Source organism: Leishmania braziliensis, assembly GCF_000002845.2.
Source record: "Leishmania braziliensis MHOM/BR/75/M2904 contig, possible fusion of chromosomes 20 and 34".
NCBI classification, from domain to species: domain Eukaryota; phylum Euglenozoa; class Kinetoplastea; order Trypanosomatida; family Trypanosomatidae; genus Leishmania; species Leishmania braziliensis.
The window spans coordinates 931,758-949,796 of NC_017947.1; the positions used below are offsets into that span (position 1 = coordinate 931,758).

An 18,039-nucleotide genomic window follows, 5' to 3' on the forward strand; every position below is an offset into this window, starting at 1 on the left:
AGTCTCATTATCTTTTTACGTGTTCCAACGTCTCCGTTCTCTGGCGTGGCGCATGAGTCAAACACCACTTTATCTGCCCAATCTGTCGCCGACTCATTGCCTGGTGCAAAGCAGCCGCTGACGCGCGGTACAGCAGTGCGCCGACTCAGGCACCTCAGCATGGCCTCTGCCCCTAAGCTCCACCTCCCCCCCCCCCCTGCTCCGGAGGTTGCCTCACAGCAGCTCCTGTTGGGCCGGCCACCACGTGGCTCATCCCCCTCGAGGTGACACGCAGGCTTCCTATACCAGTGAGCAGCGAGGACCAGGTGGGATACTTTCGAGTCACACTGACGCTCCGTTCATCACATGGGTAGCGGGTGCGTGTTTCGCTGTTGCGGGTCGCTTCGATGCAACGCCATCCAGAACTTCACTGTCGGCATCCGTAACGATGCACCACTCTGGCTCTCCCAGGCGTTGTAGGTGCTGGACCCGGCCACCGCGGCGATTTGTTCGGTATTGGCGGGGGTAGGGGCGGCTTGGCTCCCCCTCTCCCCACGCACAGTGAGGGCACTGGACCATGATAACCATACACTGGGGTGTATTCCTCTGCCATAAGGGGTTCGATTGTTCTCCAAACAAACAAACAACACAAGGCGAAGCAGCAGCATTAGGCTAGAGGCAGCAATAAAGAAAAATCGGAGGGAACGCAGACTATTGTGAGCCTTACATAGCTAGCTTGGCTGCACACAGGCCTTTACATCTCTCGAGGCAGCGAAAGAAAGCAACGTATGCATGTGTTGTTGTTCGCTGTGCCGCGCCGCAACGGAGAGTGCGGATGCGCGCAAAAGTGTGTCGATTTTTCTTGCATGGCTGCAAGAAGATGAGATCGCGGCAGGGTGCAGTGATCTTCTACCTCACATTTCTCTATGGTTGGCCTTGATTTTGGTCTCTTCTTGAACTATGGATTTCTACTTGACCGACGGAAACTATATACGAAGAGGCATCAGGTGTGTTGATGAGAAGCCTGTGTGCCTTTTCTTCCACCGAAGAAACGGAGACCCACTGCAATGCACCTGGCACGATTGCCAACAGTCAGAGACTCCATCAGAGAGTCCTTTATATTGTTTTTCTTTGTTGCCTCTGCCGCGTAGGAGTCCATCGCTAATGAGTGGCGGTGGCAGCGAGACTGAAACTGCTGAGCTGGTCCTGTTCCGGCTCGAGGAAATCGACGAGCTTCTTGCCGCTGTCAACAGCGACGAGGATGACTCGCAGGCCACCACCCTGGCGCAGTACCTGCGACGTGGTCAGGATCTGGAGAGTGCGTTGAGGCTGCATGACGAGCAGCTGCGTAGCTTACAAGACGAGTTCATCCAGGCCCACGTCAGCCGGGCTGACCAGATTGCGCAACTCTATCATGAATTCAGCGCATGCGAGCGGCACATAGTTGACTTCGAGGAGGAGATTCTGACCTTTCAGCGCAAGCTCGAGGGCAACGCAGATGATATTGTCCACATGCAGCAGCAGGCGGACGGGTTGGTGCGGAAAGTGAACAGCCGGCGCCAGGTAAGCAAAAAGATCAACGAGGTTTACAGCGCCCTCCAGAAGTGCGATTCCTTCTGCGATGTCATTTCGAACAAAAGTGTGGACGAGAATTATCTGGCCAACTTGCGCGAGCTGAATCGCCGGCTGGAGTTTCTCTCCGGCAACAAGGCCCTTCAGTTCTCTGCCGTGGACAACGAAATCCGGCCCAAGTTGACGGCCGCTGCGTACAAAGCGGGTGATAAACTTCAGCGCTTTCTTACCAAGAAGATTCTTACCCTCGCCGAGGACCCGTCGCGCACCGTCGACGGGCAGAAGTCGCTTGAGGAGAGCGCGCAATTCGCGTTTCGCTTCCTTCAGTTCTACAACCCACAGGTTGCGATAGAGGTGACGAAGCTGTACATGCGGTACATGTCCCAGTCGTACGTGAAGCAGTTTCTCCTCTTGATTGCGCAGTTCTCTGAGGTGTCGGCGGTGCACGCTGACCCGCTCGAGCCACTAGTGTCGGCAGAGGAAGCGCGGGACATAGCGAGCAACCGAGACGTCGGCGCCCCGCCCGGCAACCAGGTAAACCCCGCCACTGTGAACTTTCCTGGTCGCACATTGGCACGTCGCGAGCGGAGCGTGTCGCAGCACATGCGCGGCTTCACCGGCCTCATGTCCAATGGTGCGGTCACCTCGAAGACTGAGTCGCTTCGCCTCTTGCGCGCAGCTACCTTTGCCGATTCTGTGAAGGCGGTAAACGCACTTGCTGTGCGGCACGGCAAGCTGCATGTTGGCGACACCGTGGCAGCACAGCTGGATGAGTGCAACAGCTGGACGTGGCAGTTTATTCGCTGCTTCCAGGCGCTGGTGAACACATGCGAGTCCGAGTGCCGCTTTATCGGCAACTTTTTCTGCGTAGCTGGCGACGTCGAGGGTGGCGAGGACTTCACGAGTGCGGAGCGGATTGCCCGCGCAGTGCTGGGCCGCGCAGTAAGCAACGTAGAGACCTCCATCATTGACAACCTGTCCCTCGTGATGGAGCGCACCGAGGTGCTGGCGGCGCTGCGGGTCTTGGAGTCGGTGAAGCAGCACCTCTGCACTTCCCTGGATCCCATCCCGCTCCTGTTACTGAGTGGCGTGCTGGAGATGTCGAAGACGGTGCTGCGCAACTCGCTGCGGACGGCCTTAGAGAATGATGAGCTCGCCTTGGCCTTCTTGCCGACATTGAGGCTTTCTTCTCTCCACCGCGCCCCCGCCAAGGACAGCGGCTGGGCAGGCATCCTCGGCAACAAGCCGTACTGCGCGACGTTGGGGCCGCACCCGCTTGTCTACCGTGTCTGTGGTGTGCTGGGTCAGCTGGAGTATCTGAACACCGCGACCCTGCGCTCCTCCGTGTTTATCGGTGGAAATGAAGGGGTCTTCGACCCATTCGTTGCCACGTTTGTGAAGAACTGCCTTGGGCATATGATGACGTTGGTCGACCAGCTGAAGCGCCGTCACGCGAGTCCGCTGGCCCAGCAGGTGTTTGCTTGCACAAATGTGTACACGGTGCTGGCGACGTGGCGGGAGTTGATGTCGCTCAGCGGCGACAGTATATCAGGGACGCCAAGTGCGTCTACCCCTGCTTCTCCTGGAGCGAACCACCGCAGCGCGAACGGCAGGCGGTTGCACTTCGACGCTGACAAATCGGAGGAGCTGGCAGCGTCACCCACAGAGGCTCCGGGGGGTGGCGGTGGTACCGCTGCCAGGGGCATTTCGTATCATGCCCAGTACCTGGAGAGCCAACTTCAAAATGCCATTCAGGGCTGGGTGCGCGCCGAGCAGGAGAACGGAGAGTTACCGTGGAAGTCCCTTCTCGTGCTTATTGACGAAGCGACGAGGGTGCTTGGCACGGGTTTCTTCGACTCTGCTGGCTCATCAGCATCCACTGAGTGCTGCCCAAATGCGACGCCAGCAGCTCCGCAGCGAGCCCCGCCCACCCCGCCCTCCACGCTGCCTGCAGAGCTGGGCGAAAGCTCCGTACTGCAGGTCGCCGTGCAGCTCCACTCGCAGTGGCACTCTCAAGCCACAGCGATCGCTGAGGTGGTGAGAAAGGCAGTGCAGCAGTCTCTGGGCCGATCTGTCAGCAATGGTAGCGCTGGTGGTACAACTGCCGCCACTGCAGTCCAGCAGCGGCAGTGCGATGAGCTGTCCACGCTTGTGGTGAGTGCCCTCTTCTCAACTCTGACAGAGGCAAATCGAAAACTGTCTGTCTTTGTGGCGCAGTACTACAGCGGGAACCGCGAGCTGCAGTCGAAGCTAGTTAGTAACACAACGCTGCTCCACGAACTGTCCCGTCTATTGGCCCCGAGTTCTTAGCTTTGTCGTGGCCGCGTCTTTGCTACAACGCATTTTTTTTTCTGCCGCGGTCGGCGCTCTCCCCCTTTTTTGTGTTTCACAAATCCGCGAGGTGGTGGCGTGTGCGCAACTTTCATTACAAATGCCGCACCGCTGTCACCCTGTTCTGGTTCTGCTGTTGTGTCTGGGCACCTCCTTTTGTGGTTTGCAGCGTGTTGCCATCTCATCCCCCCCTCGCTGGCGGACTTGTCTGTCGATGCTGCTGTCGCTATATCTACTGCCGCAGTGCCCGAGTGTCTCTCTCTCTCTCTCGTTCTTCTCTTTTCTTTGTTGTTTGCGCGTGCATCTGTTTCGCTCCTCCACTCCTCGTCCTCTGTAGCGGTAGCGCTGCTCTTCGTACGCGCGCGTCTTACAGCTTTTAGTTCACTTGGTCCCCGGCGCCGCCCCCGATGAGTGGAATGCATGCGCCGCACACAGACACACACAGAATTGTCCATGTGTCTCCCCTCTTACCCTCAGTCCAAGACCTCAGTTTGCTTTGCACTGCGTTTCATCTGCGCTACGTGTGCTGTACCGCCTTTTTGTGTGTGCTTCGTGTGCCCTCCTCTGTATCTTAGTGTTTGACGGTATGAATTTTTCCCCTCTTCAATCCTCTCCCCACCTTTCATGCTCTTTTTCCTTCCCGCACCTCTGATGACATGGAGGACGCCTCAGTGCTTGGTATCAGCGTCGAGTACCCGCTCTGCGCGTAAGACGGGAACTTGCGGCTTGCCCTCCCGGGCGCGGCTGTGCGGACTCTGGGTGCCGGTGGACAGGCCTGGGCTGGCGCTGTGCGGAAGAGGCGTACGGACATGATGACGCTTGTACCAGCACACTACGCATTGTGCCGCCGATACAGCAAAGAATAGGCGCACTCACCTCTTGCTTTTTCTGTTTGTGCTGTTGTGATGATGAGCGTGAGCGTGGGCCTGGTTTGCGCTGTGTGCAGTGGCATCGAGATGGGCTCAACGTCACCCAACGGTGTTGCGTGGGGTCCCGTGCCTTGACATCGCTGTGGTGCCACACAGAGGCATAGGGTGAGCTGTGGTTGTGTGTGTGTGTGTGTGTGTGCGTGTGTCTATTTTCTCGTTCGTGGTGAAATGGACACGTTGCCCGCAAAAATCGCTGGAGCGCCTCATCAACCGCCCCATGAGGCTCCTTAAGAATGGTCAGGGGAAATGGGCAATGAAAAAAGAAAACAAAAAGAGCCGTGCGTGTTGAACAGGGAGACCGCACTTCAGCTCAAGCGCTTTCGCTCTGCCCTTAGAGGATTTTTGTATAGGCGATGGCATACACTGACAAGCGTGGTGCATGTGCGTATACGCTGCCTTCGCTCTGTCATCGGCGGCGCACGTGCCGTGTGATGAGGAATACCTCTGTACACCGTGTTTTTCTTTTCATTGACGGCGCCATATTACCCCCCCCCCCTCTGTCCACTTCGGCTATATCCGCTCTGCGCTCCTACTTTCCACCTCGCTCTCACCCGTGGAATGTACGTCGGTTACGCCCCCGTTCCCTCGATTCTTAGCTGGCGTTACGCATGTGGGCTGTGGCAACTAGTAAACGGTCGGCGTGATAGGTATCTCAGGCTGCTTACAACCAGCAGCGATCACGACCGCTACTATAGTGTTTTTTTTTTTCCTCTATTGCTCACTCTTTTTTTGCGTCCCATGACGCAGCTTACGATTCTGTACGGAACGCAGACTGGCAACGCCGAGCGGCTAGCGCTGCGCGTCGCTCGACTGGCACTTCGCGAAGGGTTTGAGTGCGTCTCGTGCCTGCCTGCCGATGACGTGCCCATCGCTGAGTGGCGACACACAGGCGGACCTGTTCTTCTTATCTGCTCGAACGCGAATCAAGGTGATGCTCCCAACACATTTCGCCGGTCGTGGGCGTCGCTACTACAGCCCACTGCGGCTGGTTGCATGGAGGGCCTGCAGTACGCCATCTTCGGCCTTGGCGACTCGCTGTACCTCAAGTTCAACCAGATGGCCAAGATGGTGCACAACCGTCTCCAGCAGCTGGGCGGCACACCAATTGTGATGCGCGGGCTGGGAGATGAGAGCGACGCGAAAGGCATAGAGGAAACCTTGCAGCCCTGGCTCGCGGAGCTATGGAAGGCGCTTGAGAGGCCAGGCAAGTACGTTGCCGCCGCAGGTGTGTCAGCTTATCCGCAGGAGGACCTTCCTTTCTTTCCTCTTTTCAGTATTGCACCTGCCTCAACGAGCGACGAGGTCACTGTTGGCGCGCCGTCCTCTTCCACTGACGTCACTGCTGCGTCACTACCATATTTTGCCGACCATGTGTTCCCCTGCGAGGTGGTGTCAAACAGGCGCCTCACATCTGCTGCGTGCGAGCAGGTGGTTCATCACCTGGAGCTGCGCAGGAACTCTAGCAGCACGGCCGCCTCAGCGTACGATGTCGGCGATGCGCTGGGCATCTACTGCCCCAATCGTGAAGAATCCGTAGAGGAACTGCTGCACCTATTGCAGCGAGACGGTGCAGAGACGGTGGTGGTGACCCCAGACGCTTCGCATGGACTTGTCCGTCAGCCCACCCGTCCCTTCTTTGGGCGGCCTCTCTCGCTACGGTCGTTACTTCGTCACTACTTTGATCTTGATGCCGTGGTGACCCAAGAATTCTTGTGGATGCTCGCACATGAAGTGACTGGGGTAGGCGAGGACGCACGCGATGTGCAGGAGCGCCTCTACGAGCTGGCAAACCCGTCCAACGTGGACGACTACCTTCAGTATGCGCACCGTGAGAAGCGTAACGTGTGCGAGGTGCTGCATGACTTCAAGGACCTTCACCCATCTCTAGAGCTGGTCTTGTCCTTCACAACGCCAATGCTGCCGCGCTACTTCTCCGTCGCCTCCGCGCCAGCGATGGACGGCGCAAACCGCTATGACCTCTGTGTGGGGCTACTGGACTGGCACACGCCACTGAAGCGCCACCGCACGGGGCTCTGCAGCTCCTACCTGGTGAGGGCGACCCCAGGGACACAGCTGACGTGCTCTGTTTGGCAGGGTTCTCTTGCACTTCCGGCTGCACCGACGCCGCTGCTCTGCGTCGCGACGGGGACGGGCGTTGCACCAGTTCGCAGTGTTCTGCGTCAGGTCGCCGGTCTTTCCGCGCAGGGCTGGAAGGACGTGCCGGTGGTGCTCGTCTTTGGATGCCGCCATGAAGCCGAGGATTACCTGTACCGCGAGGAGTGGGTGGCGCTGAAGGAGATTGGCGCACTGCCCACCCTCTTAGTCATCCCAGCCTTCTCGCGAGACACCGACAAGAAGGTTTACGTGCAGCACAAACTCGGCCAGCACGCAAGACTGACGTCGTCCTTTCTGCAACCCGATGGCGCCGGTGTCCCGCCTGGCGTGGTGTATGTGTGCGGAAATGCGAAGCAGATGCCGAAGGATGTGCAGCACACTCTAGAGCGTATTGTCGAGGCAACCGTGGCGGAGGTGCATGGCGAGGCCGGCGCGGCAGCGTACGTTAGGAGACTTGGCCGCGTGGGTCGCTATCAGGTTGATTCGTGGTCGGTGTAGGCATCAAGATGCGCGTTTCTTGTCTTGCTCCTTAAGCGGAGCTGTTCGACTTCGACTACGCGTCATTCACCACCACCATCACCACCACCTTCACCTCAGCGCCGCCGCGAGCGGATTGAAGTCGTGAAGGTACTGAAAGCAGCGGCACAGTGAGGCGAAGTGTGGGGCAACGTGGGTGTGTATTCGTGCGCGGCTCTGTGCTTTATTCTCTGCCCACATCTGCACCTGCGCGACTGAGGAGAATCTCAACTAAAACACCGTGGGCTGGGCGTGGTGGTGTGGTGGAGGAGGGTCATTTCACGGGTTGCATATTCTTCAAAGTCGTCGGCTATGTTATACCTGTTGTTGTTCCTTGGCAAAACGACTGTTTACAGTGCACCGTTCTTTGCTTGGCATGCACACGTGCGCTACAATTTGCCCCTTGCCTCGTCCTCTGTTGCGCCGTGTTCTTCCGGATCTCGTGCTCACCCTTCTCTTATCGCTCGAGTCGTGCTTGGCGCATAGCGTTACTCGCCTATTCGTTTTCTTCCCCCTTCCACGCGCGTGTAGCCTTTCTGTGCGTCGAGGTGGCGCTGATCTTGCGCCCCACGGCACGCTGTGTCGACAGGAAAACACAAGATCAAGCACAGTAATCTTCTTCCCGGTCCACGCACCTGTGCAAGCGCAATCGGCCTTAAAGGAGATACGCCGCACTCAAGGAGTACCACGCGCGTTCTCTGAGCAGAGTATTCTGTGCGCTTTTTTTTCTCCTTTTTACTTCGGTTTGTTTTCGGCGACTGGTGTGGTTATCCGCTGCTCTGCATGGGCGAGAACGAGGTGAGAATCGGCGCCTACAAGCCTCTCTCTCTCTCTGTGTGCCTTGGACCCTTCAACGTTACCGTAACTCATTTTCGGCTTCGCTCTGTGTGAACCCACCCCTTCAAAGGTTCTGCTCTCTCTCTCTCTCTTACGCTTTCTCGTCCTCCCCTTTCCCTTCATCCTCAAAACGGGTGATTGTGCTGTCGTAGCCGTCGAACAGCAGCAAGATGGCTGACCATTCAGCTTCCTCGGCCGCGCTGCAAGGGGCTGCGAGCGCTGCTCAGCATCAGCGCATCCACTTACAAAGGCAGCTCACTGAGGTGCGCATGGAGAACACGATCCTGCGACAACAGCTCTACCAGGTGAGCACCCTCCTGGACATCGCCGTGAGCAAGCTGGGGGCTATGGGTGTGTCGCTCGAGACGCCCATCGACATCCGCGCGTTGCGTACGGAGGCGTTGCAGCGGGCACATGCGGAGACGACCAAGGCGGATTATGACGCAGTCGGTGTCTCGCCGGAGAATGGCAAATCCCCTGCGCAGCATCACCACAAGAAATTCCAGATGCGTCAGCAGTTACGAGAGCACACAAGGGCGGTGCAGTGCTGTGCCTTCTCCGACAGCGAGGACCTTCTCATCGCCACTGGCGGCATGGACTGTCGCCTGATTGTCCAAAACTACCTAAGCGGAGCAAACTTGTGGGATGCCACGGCGCATGAGGAGGCAGTGAGCGACGTCGCTTGGATGAACCACAACTGCCTGCTCTCCGCTTCGTACGACAACACAGTGAGGCTATGGGATGTGAATGGTGGCACGACAAACAAGGACGTGCTGTACCAGTACACCGCCCACGGCTTCGTGCTCTCTGCAATTCTGCTAGGACCGTCGCTGTTCGCCTGCGCTGACTCGCGACACAAGACGGCCATTGTCGACGTCCGTGCCGGCGGGAAGGGCGTTGTGCAGGAGCATGACTACCGCATCAACTCGCTGAGCTACGACGATGCCTCCCAGCAGCTGTTGATGGGGCAGAGCAATGGGGTTGTATCCATCTGGGATATGCGGCGGCCCGATCAGGCCATGTGCACCACTAACAGCAGCACTGGTGGCGGCCTGCCAGCTTCGCCTTCGCCACTGCCGCTGCAGCAACAGCAGCGACCGGGGTCCTTGAGCGATGCAAATGGCCCTGTAGAGGGGGACACCACACCCACGACGGCGATAGAGGATGGAGCTGCGCGTGACAGCAGTGCACTCGGATCAAACGGAGGCCTTATGGCGAGTGGCAGCACCACCAGCATCGGCAGCCCACCCCGCTTCGCCCGCGCCACAGAAATCGAGAATGAGCCGTCGCGCTCGCCCATCTCCTTTATTGCCCACTTTCACAGCGACGATGACACATGTCGGCTTGTGTGTGTTTCGGGTGACAACATGGTGCGGCTTTATCGTGGAAACTTCAGCGCCTTTACTGGTGGCGGCCGTAAGGAGGGCGCCAGCCTGTACGTGCTGCGGAATGTACTCGCAGGCGTGCCGACACGCGGCAACGTCATGCGCTCCGGTTTCTGGAAGGGAGACCGTGGGAAGCCGGACATGTCGGTGTTCTTCGACGATGGCGAGACGGAGGGCGTTGCGCGGCCACCGCGGCGACTGACCGAGTGCGATTTACTCGTCACCGGCGGGCCGGGCAACACCGCGCAGGTATGTGACGTGACCGATGATGGCAGTGCGATGGTGCTGGAACGACTGGAGGGGCATCGCGACCGTGTGACCGGGGCAGCTGTGCGCCGCTCCCGCAAACCGATCATCGCTACGATGAGCGCCGACTCGACGGTGCGTATTTGGATGCCTGTCACGTGCTGACGTGAGGTGTATGACGGTCGTGAGGAGGATTTCCACAGACAGCATGCTGCCTTTGGGGAAGGGGTGTTGCTTTGCATCCCTGATTGCCTGCTGCTGTTGACGCGCCTTTGCTTATGGGTGTTCCCTTGACGCTCATCTTTACGGACAGCGACCGTGTTGGTCGATTGAAGGATGGTACTCATGCAACGCGGTATTGGACACTGTGTGACCTGCGCGACCCTCCGCATCTTGTTTCTTGCTTGTGGCTCTCGTGCTTCAGATTGACAACAGCAGCACACACCCACACCCATACGGAGAGCGAGACACACAACGGTGTCTTTTCTGGTTTGTGAACCCCCTCAGCTCTTCCCCAGTGATGCTGCTCCTCTCGCCATCTTCGCTGTCCCAGCAATGAGGAGAGGGGGGGAGAGCGGCGGTGAAATGGAGTGCAGACGTGTGATCGCTGACGTTGCGCGGGCGTGCGACCTCTCCATCCACACTGTCTGCCCTGCGCTACGCTATCTTGCTCTCTCTCGGCAAACTTCTTCGTCTCCTTCCGCCGCCTTTCTTATCTCTTTCCACAATAGGCATCAAGTGTCCTGGGCAGAGGACCCACCCAGGCAGGTGTGCTACCCCCCCCCTCCCCTCCCCAAACGCTCTCCAATCGAGGCGGATTTTGTTCCCTGTGTTCATTACGTTGTATCTTCGCGGCGTGTTGCGTCCACGGCTCTCTCTCTCTCGCATGCACTATGCATTTAACGCCATTATACCTGCTGAGCTCGTCGCCTTTGCACTCGTTCACCCTCGTCTCTTTTCTCCGTCACTCCTTTCCCGTGCGTCTCTGTGTGTATCTGACTGCACTACTCGTTACCGAGTTACAACACACACACACACCGCTTTTGGAGTTCTTCCCAACCTTCCTCAGTGCCACCCATTTTCCCCTTTTCCGGCGGTGAGGAGGCGCACTTTTTATTTTTGTTTCACCTTCGCCTACGTAGACTTAGACTCCATAGCGTCGCTACCATCCGCTTTGCGTGCGCTCCGACCTTCTTGTTTTCTCCTCTCCGCTCAGCTTGTGAACCTCCAGCCGGACTGCAATCACCACTTTGGGAACCACTACTGAACACCCCAGTAGATAATCGAGTCAGAGAACGGTTGGAGGCGGGTGCGTGTCTTTCTATCATTTTGCTGCTTTGCGGTGGCGTCGCACCGCGAGTACATCCCGTGCCGTGACTGTCGTTGCGCCCAGCTACTCAGGTGCAGGCACCCACAGGGATATACGACTGCTAACACTCATACACACTCACGAATGACCTCTACACAGCGGGTTCGCGACTTTGCAGGTGATATTCTTGCCTTTCACGAGACCCATCATGATGCGCTAAAGGGCACACTCGAGCGGGATCTGCACGGCAACCTCCCGCGCCACCTTCACAGTGAGATTCTACAGGAAAACACGGCACCATCTCGACCACCAACTACAGGAACGCCGCGATCCTCGTTGTACCGCACGCCACAGTGGGCTGAGCTCAGCGAGTGCCTTCGTGAAGTGTCGTTGGCGCCTCTCCCAGATGCAGATGCCCCTCGCGTCGCCGAGTCCCGAGCAGTACCCCTCTCTCGCTCGTCATCGACGACCACGTCGTCTTTGCCAGAATATCAGGTGGTAAAGCGCCTTGCGGATCTCTCGCAGGCGTGCGATGTGGACCCGGAAGCCGTTGCAGCCGCTCTGCAGGAGGCTGAGAAGGTGCTGGAGGCTCCCACGGACGCCGGCAGAGATCGTGAATATGCACCCCGCGGCAGTGCGACGGCTGTCGAGCGCTCCGCAGCCAAGGCACGCTTACCGCTGGGTGGTGTGCAAGTGACATCCGCCTCTGTCGCGCATTCTGAAGAGGATCTTCATTCACGGCGGCCGCGACACCACCACCACCACCGACGGCGTCAGGATCACCATTGCGACGGGAGCTGTACCCGTTCACCTGACCGTGTCGCTACAGCCGCCAGGTTAGGAGCAACGTCTGGATGCCACTGCTTCTTTCCATGGGGTTGGCCAACCCTGCCTTGTCCTGTCCGCGCAGGGACGAATATATCCGCCGACAACCACTCCAACCTTCACATGTCTTCTGGGACGGCGGAAATTATTGACCCCGCCATGCGTTGGTATGACGTGTACTATGCCTGGATGCTCTACTACCAGCAGCTGTACGCCTTCCAGGTGCTGCAAGGACGGCAGCAGCAGTGCGCTAAGCATGGAAAAAGACAGAGCTGCCGCATCCATCATGGTAGGCATGGCGACTCTCACACAGCCAGCTCGGGGCCTGAAGTGTTGACAGGAGACCAAGAAGACGGCACTCGATGTGTTCATGTGGAGCGGCACTCTCGCGCAGCCGCACAGGCAGATCGAGGCGATGTGGCCCAAGGGGGTGGAAGTGGTGTGGCTGAGGCCTCCCCATTAATGAATGCACAGCCGATTTTCCATCACTGCCCTGTTTCTCCGCAGAAACCAAGGACTCAAACCTGCACGCCAAGAGCACTACAGGTGTCGGGTGAGAAAAACGCGAAAAGGGACGACGAGGCGGCACGTCTACGTGCTGAGCTGCGCCACCTCAAGGAGGAGTACGCAGCACTCTCATCTTGCTTGGTCGATTTGGGAGGTGAGGGGAGGCAGTTTCTGACTTGTGGAGATCGTCGTGTTAGACACTCTGCCACCGCCTCTGTCGAAGGTGCAAACCTCGCAGAACCGCATCCAGCGCGGCCGCCTGCGCCGGTAGCTCTTCGCGCGAAGGGTGGTAAGCGGTTTGGCAGCCGCGACGATGCCGACCCAATGTCACATTACGGTTCTTTGGCACCCGCGGAGACTTGGCAGTCTCTTTCGGAGCGCCAGCGCAGCAAAGCCTTATCTCCGGTGCCACATGTCCGCACAGGTCGTGGTTCCTCACCACAGCGATTTTCACATCAGCGACCACAGTGGCGACACTGACGTCGCCTTGATGCCGACAGTGTGGTGGCTTGCTTTTTTTTTTCCTTCTTCAAGTACTCCTGTGCAGCGGCGCAGCGTCACAGGGACGCATAGGTGCACTTGAAGGAGAACAAAGAATGTGAGCCACCCGCGTGCCGCACTCCCGCTCATTGTGTCGTTGTCGCGCAACTACACCTTCATTTTTAGGAAGAAAGGATGGATAAGATGCGGAACCGAGATGCATGACGAGTGAAGCACAGAGCAAAAAGGGCCTTTTCTATGTCTTCCATACCGTATGCCCTCACAAGACATGGGAGAGAACCTTAGCGGATGACAAAGCGCTCCTCGATGTTGCGCAGGTGCCTTGTGTTCCGTACTAGACGTCGGCAGCGGAAGAGCAGCCGTGGCCTTGTACGTCTCTCCCTCACTTTCCTCTGAACTCGCTCAGAGTTCTTCTCTACTCCCTCCACGTATGTTCTTTCCTTCTCTCCACCCTATTCTTGACCCTTTCTCCTCCTTAATTCAATGCCCACCCACCAGCTACGCATCCAACAGCCGGAGGTGGATTACCTGACCTTCAGTGCTCATCCACGCGTGCCGCTTTTTTTCTGTTCTCCTCTGGCAGCCCCTGTCCTTTTCCCCATCTGAGATACTGGCTTTTTCTTTCTGTTATTACCCCCATCATCGTCAATCCTTGTAGCACCGCGCGAGCATCCCTTTCTGTTCCCATCGTCCGCATTACTATGTCGAACTGGGCAGATGCCGCGCAGGACGAGGAGCAGTACCAGGCAGCGTACGGCTCCGACGACAACGGCAGCAGCTCTGAGTATGAGGAGCCGAAGCCGTCATGGGATACTGCCAAGACGGAAGTTACCTACGAGGTGGACGCTGATGGAAACCGCTTCGAAGTGATGCGGAAGGTGCGCACGTACCACGTGGATCGCCCGGTTACGATGGCGGACATTCGCGCGAAGCTCGCATACTTTGGCAAGGGCAAGGGTGACCAGTCCACTCTTGTCTCCGCGGAACCACCGCTAGCGCTCGAGATGGGCGCGGTCGACCAGTTCGAGCGCGAGAGCCGTGCTGAGGTGAAGCGCATGATTCACGAGGCTAGTGGTATTGATGTCGTCGTCAAGGACGAGCACCTGCGCGTTGTGCGCGAGATGGAAGAGAAGGCAAAGAAGGATCCAAGGTCAGTGCGCAGCGGCGCCGGCTCCACTTGGGGTGCGGTCGCGTCCAAGTCTACGGATACCCGGGAGCAGTCGACCACGGGCATTCGGATTCGTAACTTGTCCGATGACATCACGCAGGAGAACCTGTCCCGCATTTTCGAGGGTCGTGGGTGGATCACGAAGAACGTGCGCATCCCTCGTGGCGACAACAACCAGACGCGCGGCTTTGCGTTCGTGATCTTCGAGGAAGCATGGATGGCAGATGCGGCTATCAAAGAGGGCAAGTTCCACTTCAAAAATGTGGTGCTGGATGTCTCGCGTGCCGAGACCCGTACGTAAGCACCCAAGCATACTTCCCCCTTTCCATCTTTTTCTCCCATGCTCGTCGACTCTGTCCGCTAAGGTGCTCTTCTGATCAGGTGAGTGTATGTCTGCCTGTGTTGGGTGCTTGTTGGAGTGCCGTCGTGGCGTGTGCACTGCGCGGGACTTGGTGTGCTCAGCTTGTGAGACACTAGCGCAGCCGTTGCTTTGTGCTGCTAACTAGCATGTGCAACTGGCTTGAGCGTGATGTTCCAATCTGCGCCTTACTGGTGATGAAGGGAGGCTCCCCAAGGGGAAAAAAGTTGGTGGTAAGCGAAGCCTGTGAGAAGCTGATGCGTTTGTATTGATGTGTCTGCGTGAGGCTTCTGGCTCCCTCTTCTCTTTTTAGTTTTTTCGTTGTTGTCGATTTACCTGTTTTTTTTTTTTCCCCGTTTGTTCGCTATTTTGACACTGGTAAGTGTTGCGGGTGCGCCAAGGTGCTCGCATTGCTTCATCAGGGTCAGCGCGCGCACTCTCTTGTGTTGACGTTGTTTGTTTCACCTGTCTTTATCTAACGTGCCGCCCTCCGTAAGAAACACCCATGAAAGAAAACCTGCACTGAAGAGATGCATGCAGTGTCTAACTTAAGCCAAGTAGGAAGGCATGGTACAGAGCACAAGAGAAAGCATCGCTTACAGGTCAAGACCAAGGCGGCGAAGAGAAGTGGTTCCAGAGGGTAGTAGCGGGAAAAAGTAGCATATTACTCTATTCACTGCCTCGTGTCGCAGCCCTGATGCCGCAGAACGACGCCAGCATCGGTACGGCTGTATCGCCTTACGCTGTCTTGGAGGATGCTATTGGACGCGCAAGAAAGAAACCCAGGATGTAGGCTTCAGGGAGCGAAGACCAGACAGCGGTAAGTGTCTGTGTGTGTGTGTGTGTTAGTCACCTCTTCCCGCCTCTCTCGTCTTTATCCTCTCTTCTTTGATTTTCACACGGTATGTCTGCCGTGTCGTCTCTATCGCAACGTGCATCGAGCCCTTCGCGCCGCCCCGTTGCACCTGGCGTCCACGATTCCCTTCTTTCACCACGTCATTGTCTGCTGCTAATCTCTGTGCCGCACATACGCGCACTGTTTCTCTCTCTCTCGCCTTGCACAGCGAACCTTTCGCTGCGGTTTTGGTAACCGTGTCATCTCCAGCGAAGGGTGCAGACAGGCACACACAGGAGCACATAGAGACTCACACGTGGGCCGAGGGAGCCACAGCTAGATTTGCTTGTGTCGGTACTGTGGTCGCACGCGGGCGTGAGAGTACGTGAGTGTGTGAGCGTTTATCTGCCCTTTCACCGACCCATACGCACACACAAGCGTCCGGTGACCCCCTGCACCGTATACTGTCGTACTGTGATCACAGGGTCCATCACCAGTGCGCGACCACTGCTCAGTACCCCACCCACCTTTTTCTATTGCCTTGTCTTGATCTTCACTCTTCTTGCTGAGTCTGTTCGTCTTCCTCATTCTCTGCGTGTGCTGGCGCGTGCGTGTATCTCCACTAAACGTATGCGTTTGACCCCCCGTCACGCTGTTGGCTCCAAGAGCGCCGGACTGCACTTTCTTTTGCTTTGTTGTGCGCGCGCTTTTTTCTGCTCTTCTTCGCACTTCCGTTCGTTGTTTTTGGGTGCCGCGCTCATTCGTTTTCTCCTTTTCTCCTTTGCTTCTCTCAATCACCTTGCGCCCCCATTTTGTGTTTCATTGTGACTCTCACTCTTCTCCCTTTCTTCTCTCTTTCAGCTAGTGGCTTTGTTTTTCCCTGTCTTCACGTGCCACGTGACAGAGAGGTACTCTACAGCGATAATATTGCGGACATCCTCTCGCGCAAATTCCGTGCCATGTCTTCCTGGAACGGCCGCCAGCTGCGATCATCAAGCAAAGGCGGCGACAACGGTCTTCGTCGCGAATCGTCTGCAAAGTACCTCAGTGACACGCGCCCAAGGTCGCTTCTCTACGGCAACGGTGGTGGCTTCCGCAGCAGGGACCCCAGGATGACAATAGACGATTCAGACCGGTACTACAACATCTATACACCTCGATGGGGACGCCCCTCAGCGAGTGGTGGGGCGAGGACCACTCGTGTGGAGGACATGCCAGTAGGATCTACATCTCGCGATGACCGGCGACGACACGCTAGTCGCAGCAGCGGAATAAATGGACCAAGGACTCGAGGGCGGAGTGGGCGTGGTGGCGACGGGTGGTACGATGCGTCTTCCTCGAGGTCCGCGTCGTCCTACACCTACTCGTACTCGAGCAGTGATCTCAGCAGCGGCGACGCCTCGAGCGAAGGGGGAGCACGGGCCCGGAGTGGGGTCTACAGTGGGCCTCGTGTACAACAACGGCCGCAAAAGAAATCGTTGCAGCCAACGCCCCATGGAAGTGTTCGATCCCAACTACGCGCTACGTCCGTTGGGTCTCCTCCGCTAGATGCGCCGCCGCCCGGTGCGATTCGGTGGGTGGGCGGTGGCCGGAGAGACACCGAGACCCAAGCCGGTGAGGGGGAATCGAGGACCGGTCCCCTGTCGCGTTCGCACGCTGACGCGAATGAGCAGGACGGCTTGGCGATGAACGCAGAGCCACCTCGACCTCGTATCTCAGCTCAGATGCCCTCACTGCAGCCGACTGGCTGGCTGCGGCGTATCATCGCAGCCGTTGCGCACTATCGCGGTGCCCCTCCGCCACCGTCCGTCCCGTCCGAGGTGATTCTCGCTTTTGACGAATACGTGTCGAGTGGGTCGACGATGCTGAAGTTCATTCCCCACGGCCCACCGCACCCGCGCTTCTTTGTGATTCGCTTCCTTAACGTTATGGCAGGCTTGATGCGCAGTGGCGGTGGACGGGCATATGACCAGGAGCCGAGTGTTCTCTACGCAGTCTTGTCGTGGTACCGCACCCTGTCCAGTCGGCGCATGATCCGCTTCTTGCCGCTTCACGACCTGATCGAGGTGCGGGCGAGCGGGACAGATCACCAATACGTTCGCCGGCGCACAGTGCAGCCTGGCATCTTGCGTGGCCCACGCTCGGGATTCGTGACGAACTACGTGCGCGCTGACTTTATTCTGCAGTTTCGCTTCTGCTCGCGCCTCTCACAGGCCGAGGAGACGCTGGCGATTATGGCGGCGAACCGCGCCGAGTACCTGGCATGGCTCGTGGTGGGCACCTTCATTAGCCAGATCGGCAACGTATGCTAGTGCGGAAGCAAAGTGTGTTGCTACTGTGGAGGAAAAGGGCGAGGGTGGTGGCTTGTCGTGACATAGTTGTCGTGTGTCTGTGGGCTTCCCTGTATGTGTACACAGTGCTGCTCTCTTTTCTCACTGAGGCTCTCCACTTGAGTGGCGTGAACCCCCTCCGTCTCTGTGGGAGGGCAGTGCAGGCTCTCAACTCTGCTTCTTTGCGGCTGTACTTTCGTTTTGTCCCCCCCCCCTTCTTGTACTACTATACCTTTGCTCGTGACGAAGCTTCATCAAGCTTCTTCCACCCTAGAATTCAACAAGTTAAGGATGCC

General features: G+C 57.7%; 6 protein-coding genes across 6 annotated transcripts; all 6 read left to right on the forward strand.

Moving 5' to 3' along the window:
* Positions 1-1,143: 1,143 nt before the first annotated feature.
* Positions 1,144-3,861, forward strand: LBRM_20_2220 (conserved hypothetical protein; the record flags this gene model as incomplete). Its single annotated transcript, XM_001564453.2, has 1 exon — positions 1,144-3,861. The coding sequence occupies one exon, from the start codon at positions 1,144-1,146 to the stop codon at positions 3,859-3,861; it is 2,718 nt and encodes a 905-aa protein (XP_001564503.2).
* A 1,688-nt stretch (positions 3,862-5,549) lies between these two features.
* LBRM_20_2230 (NADPH-cytochrome p450 reductase-like protein) lies at positions 5,550-7,424 on the forward strand (the record flags this gene model as incomplete). Its single annotated transcript, XM_001564454.1, has 1 exon — positions 5,550-7,424. The coding sequence occupies one exon, from the start codon at positions 5,550-5,552 to the stop codon at positions 7,422-7,424; it is 1,875 nt and encodes a 624-aa protein (XP_001564504.1).
* Positions 7,425-8,449: 1,025 nt separating this feature from the next.
* On the forward strand, positions 8,450-10,075 carry LBRM_20_2240 (conserved hypothetical protein; the record flags this gene model as incomplete). The annotated part of the gene is made up of 1 exon (XM_001564455.1): positions 8,450-10,075. The coding sequence occupies one exon, from the start codon at positions 8,450-8,452 to the stop codon at positions 10,073-10,075; it is 1,626 nt and encodes a 541-aa protein (XP_001564505.1).
* A 1,288-nt stretch (positions 10,076-11,363) lies between these two features.
* On the forward strand, positions 11,364-13,031 carry LBRM_20_2250 (conserved hypothetical protein; the record flags this gene model as incomplete). Its single annotated transcript, XM_001564456.2, has 1 exon — positions 11,364-13,031. One exon carries the CDS (start codon positions 11,364-11,366, stop codon positions 13,029-13,031), a length of 1,668 nt encoding a protein of 555 aa, XP_001564506.2.
* Positions 13,032-13,753: 722 nt separating this feature from the next.
* LBRM_20_2260 (conserved hypothetical protein) lies at positions 13,754-14,521 on the forward strand (the record flags this gene model as incomplete). The annotated part of the gene is made up of 1 exon (XM_001564457.1): positions 13,754-14,521. One exon carries the CDS (start codon positions 13,754-13,756, stop codon positions 14,519-14,521), a length of 768 nt encoding a protein of 255 aa, XP_001564507.1.
* A 1,851-nt stretch (positions 14,522-16,372) lies between these two features.
* LBRM_20_2270 (conserved hypothetical protein) lies at positions 16,373-17,725 on the forward strand (the record flags this gene model as incomplete). Its single annotated transcript, XM_001564458.1, has 1 exon — positions 16,373-17,725. The coding sequence occupies one exon, from the start codon at positions 16,373-16,375 to the stop codon at positions 17,723-17,725; it is 1,353 nt and encodes a 450-aa protein (XP_001564508.1).
* Between the last annotated feature and the right edge of the window lie 314 nt (positions 17,726-18,039).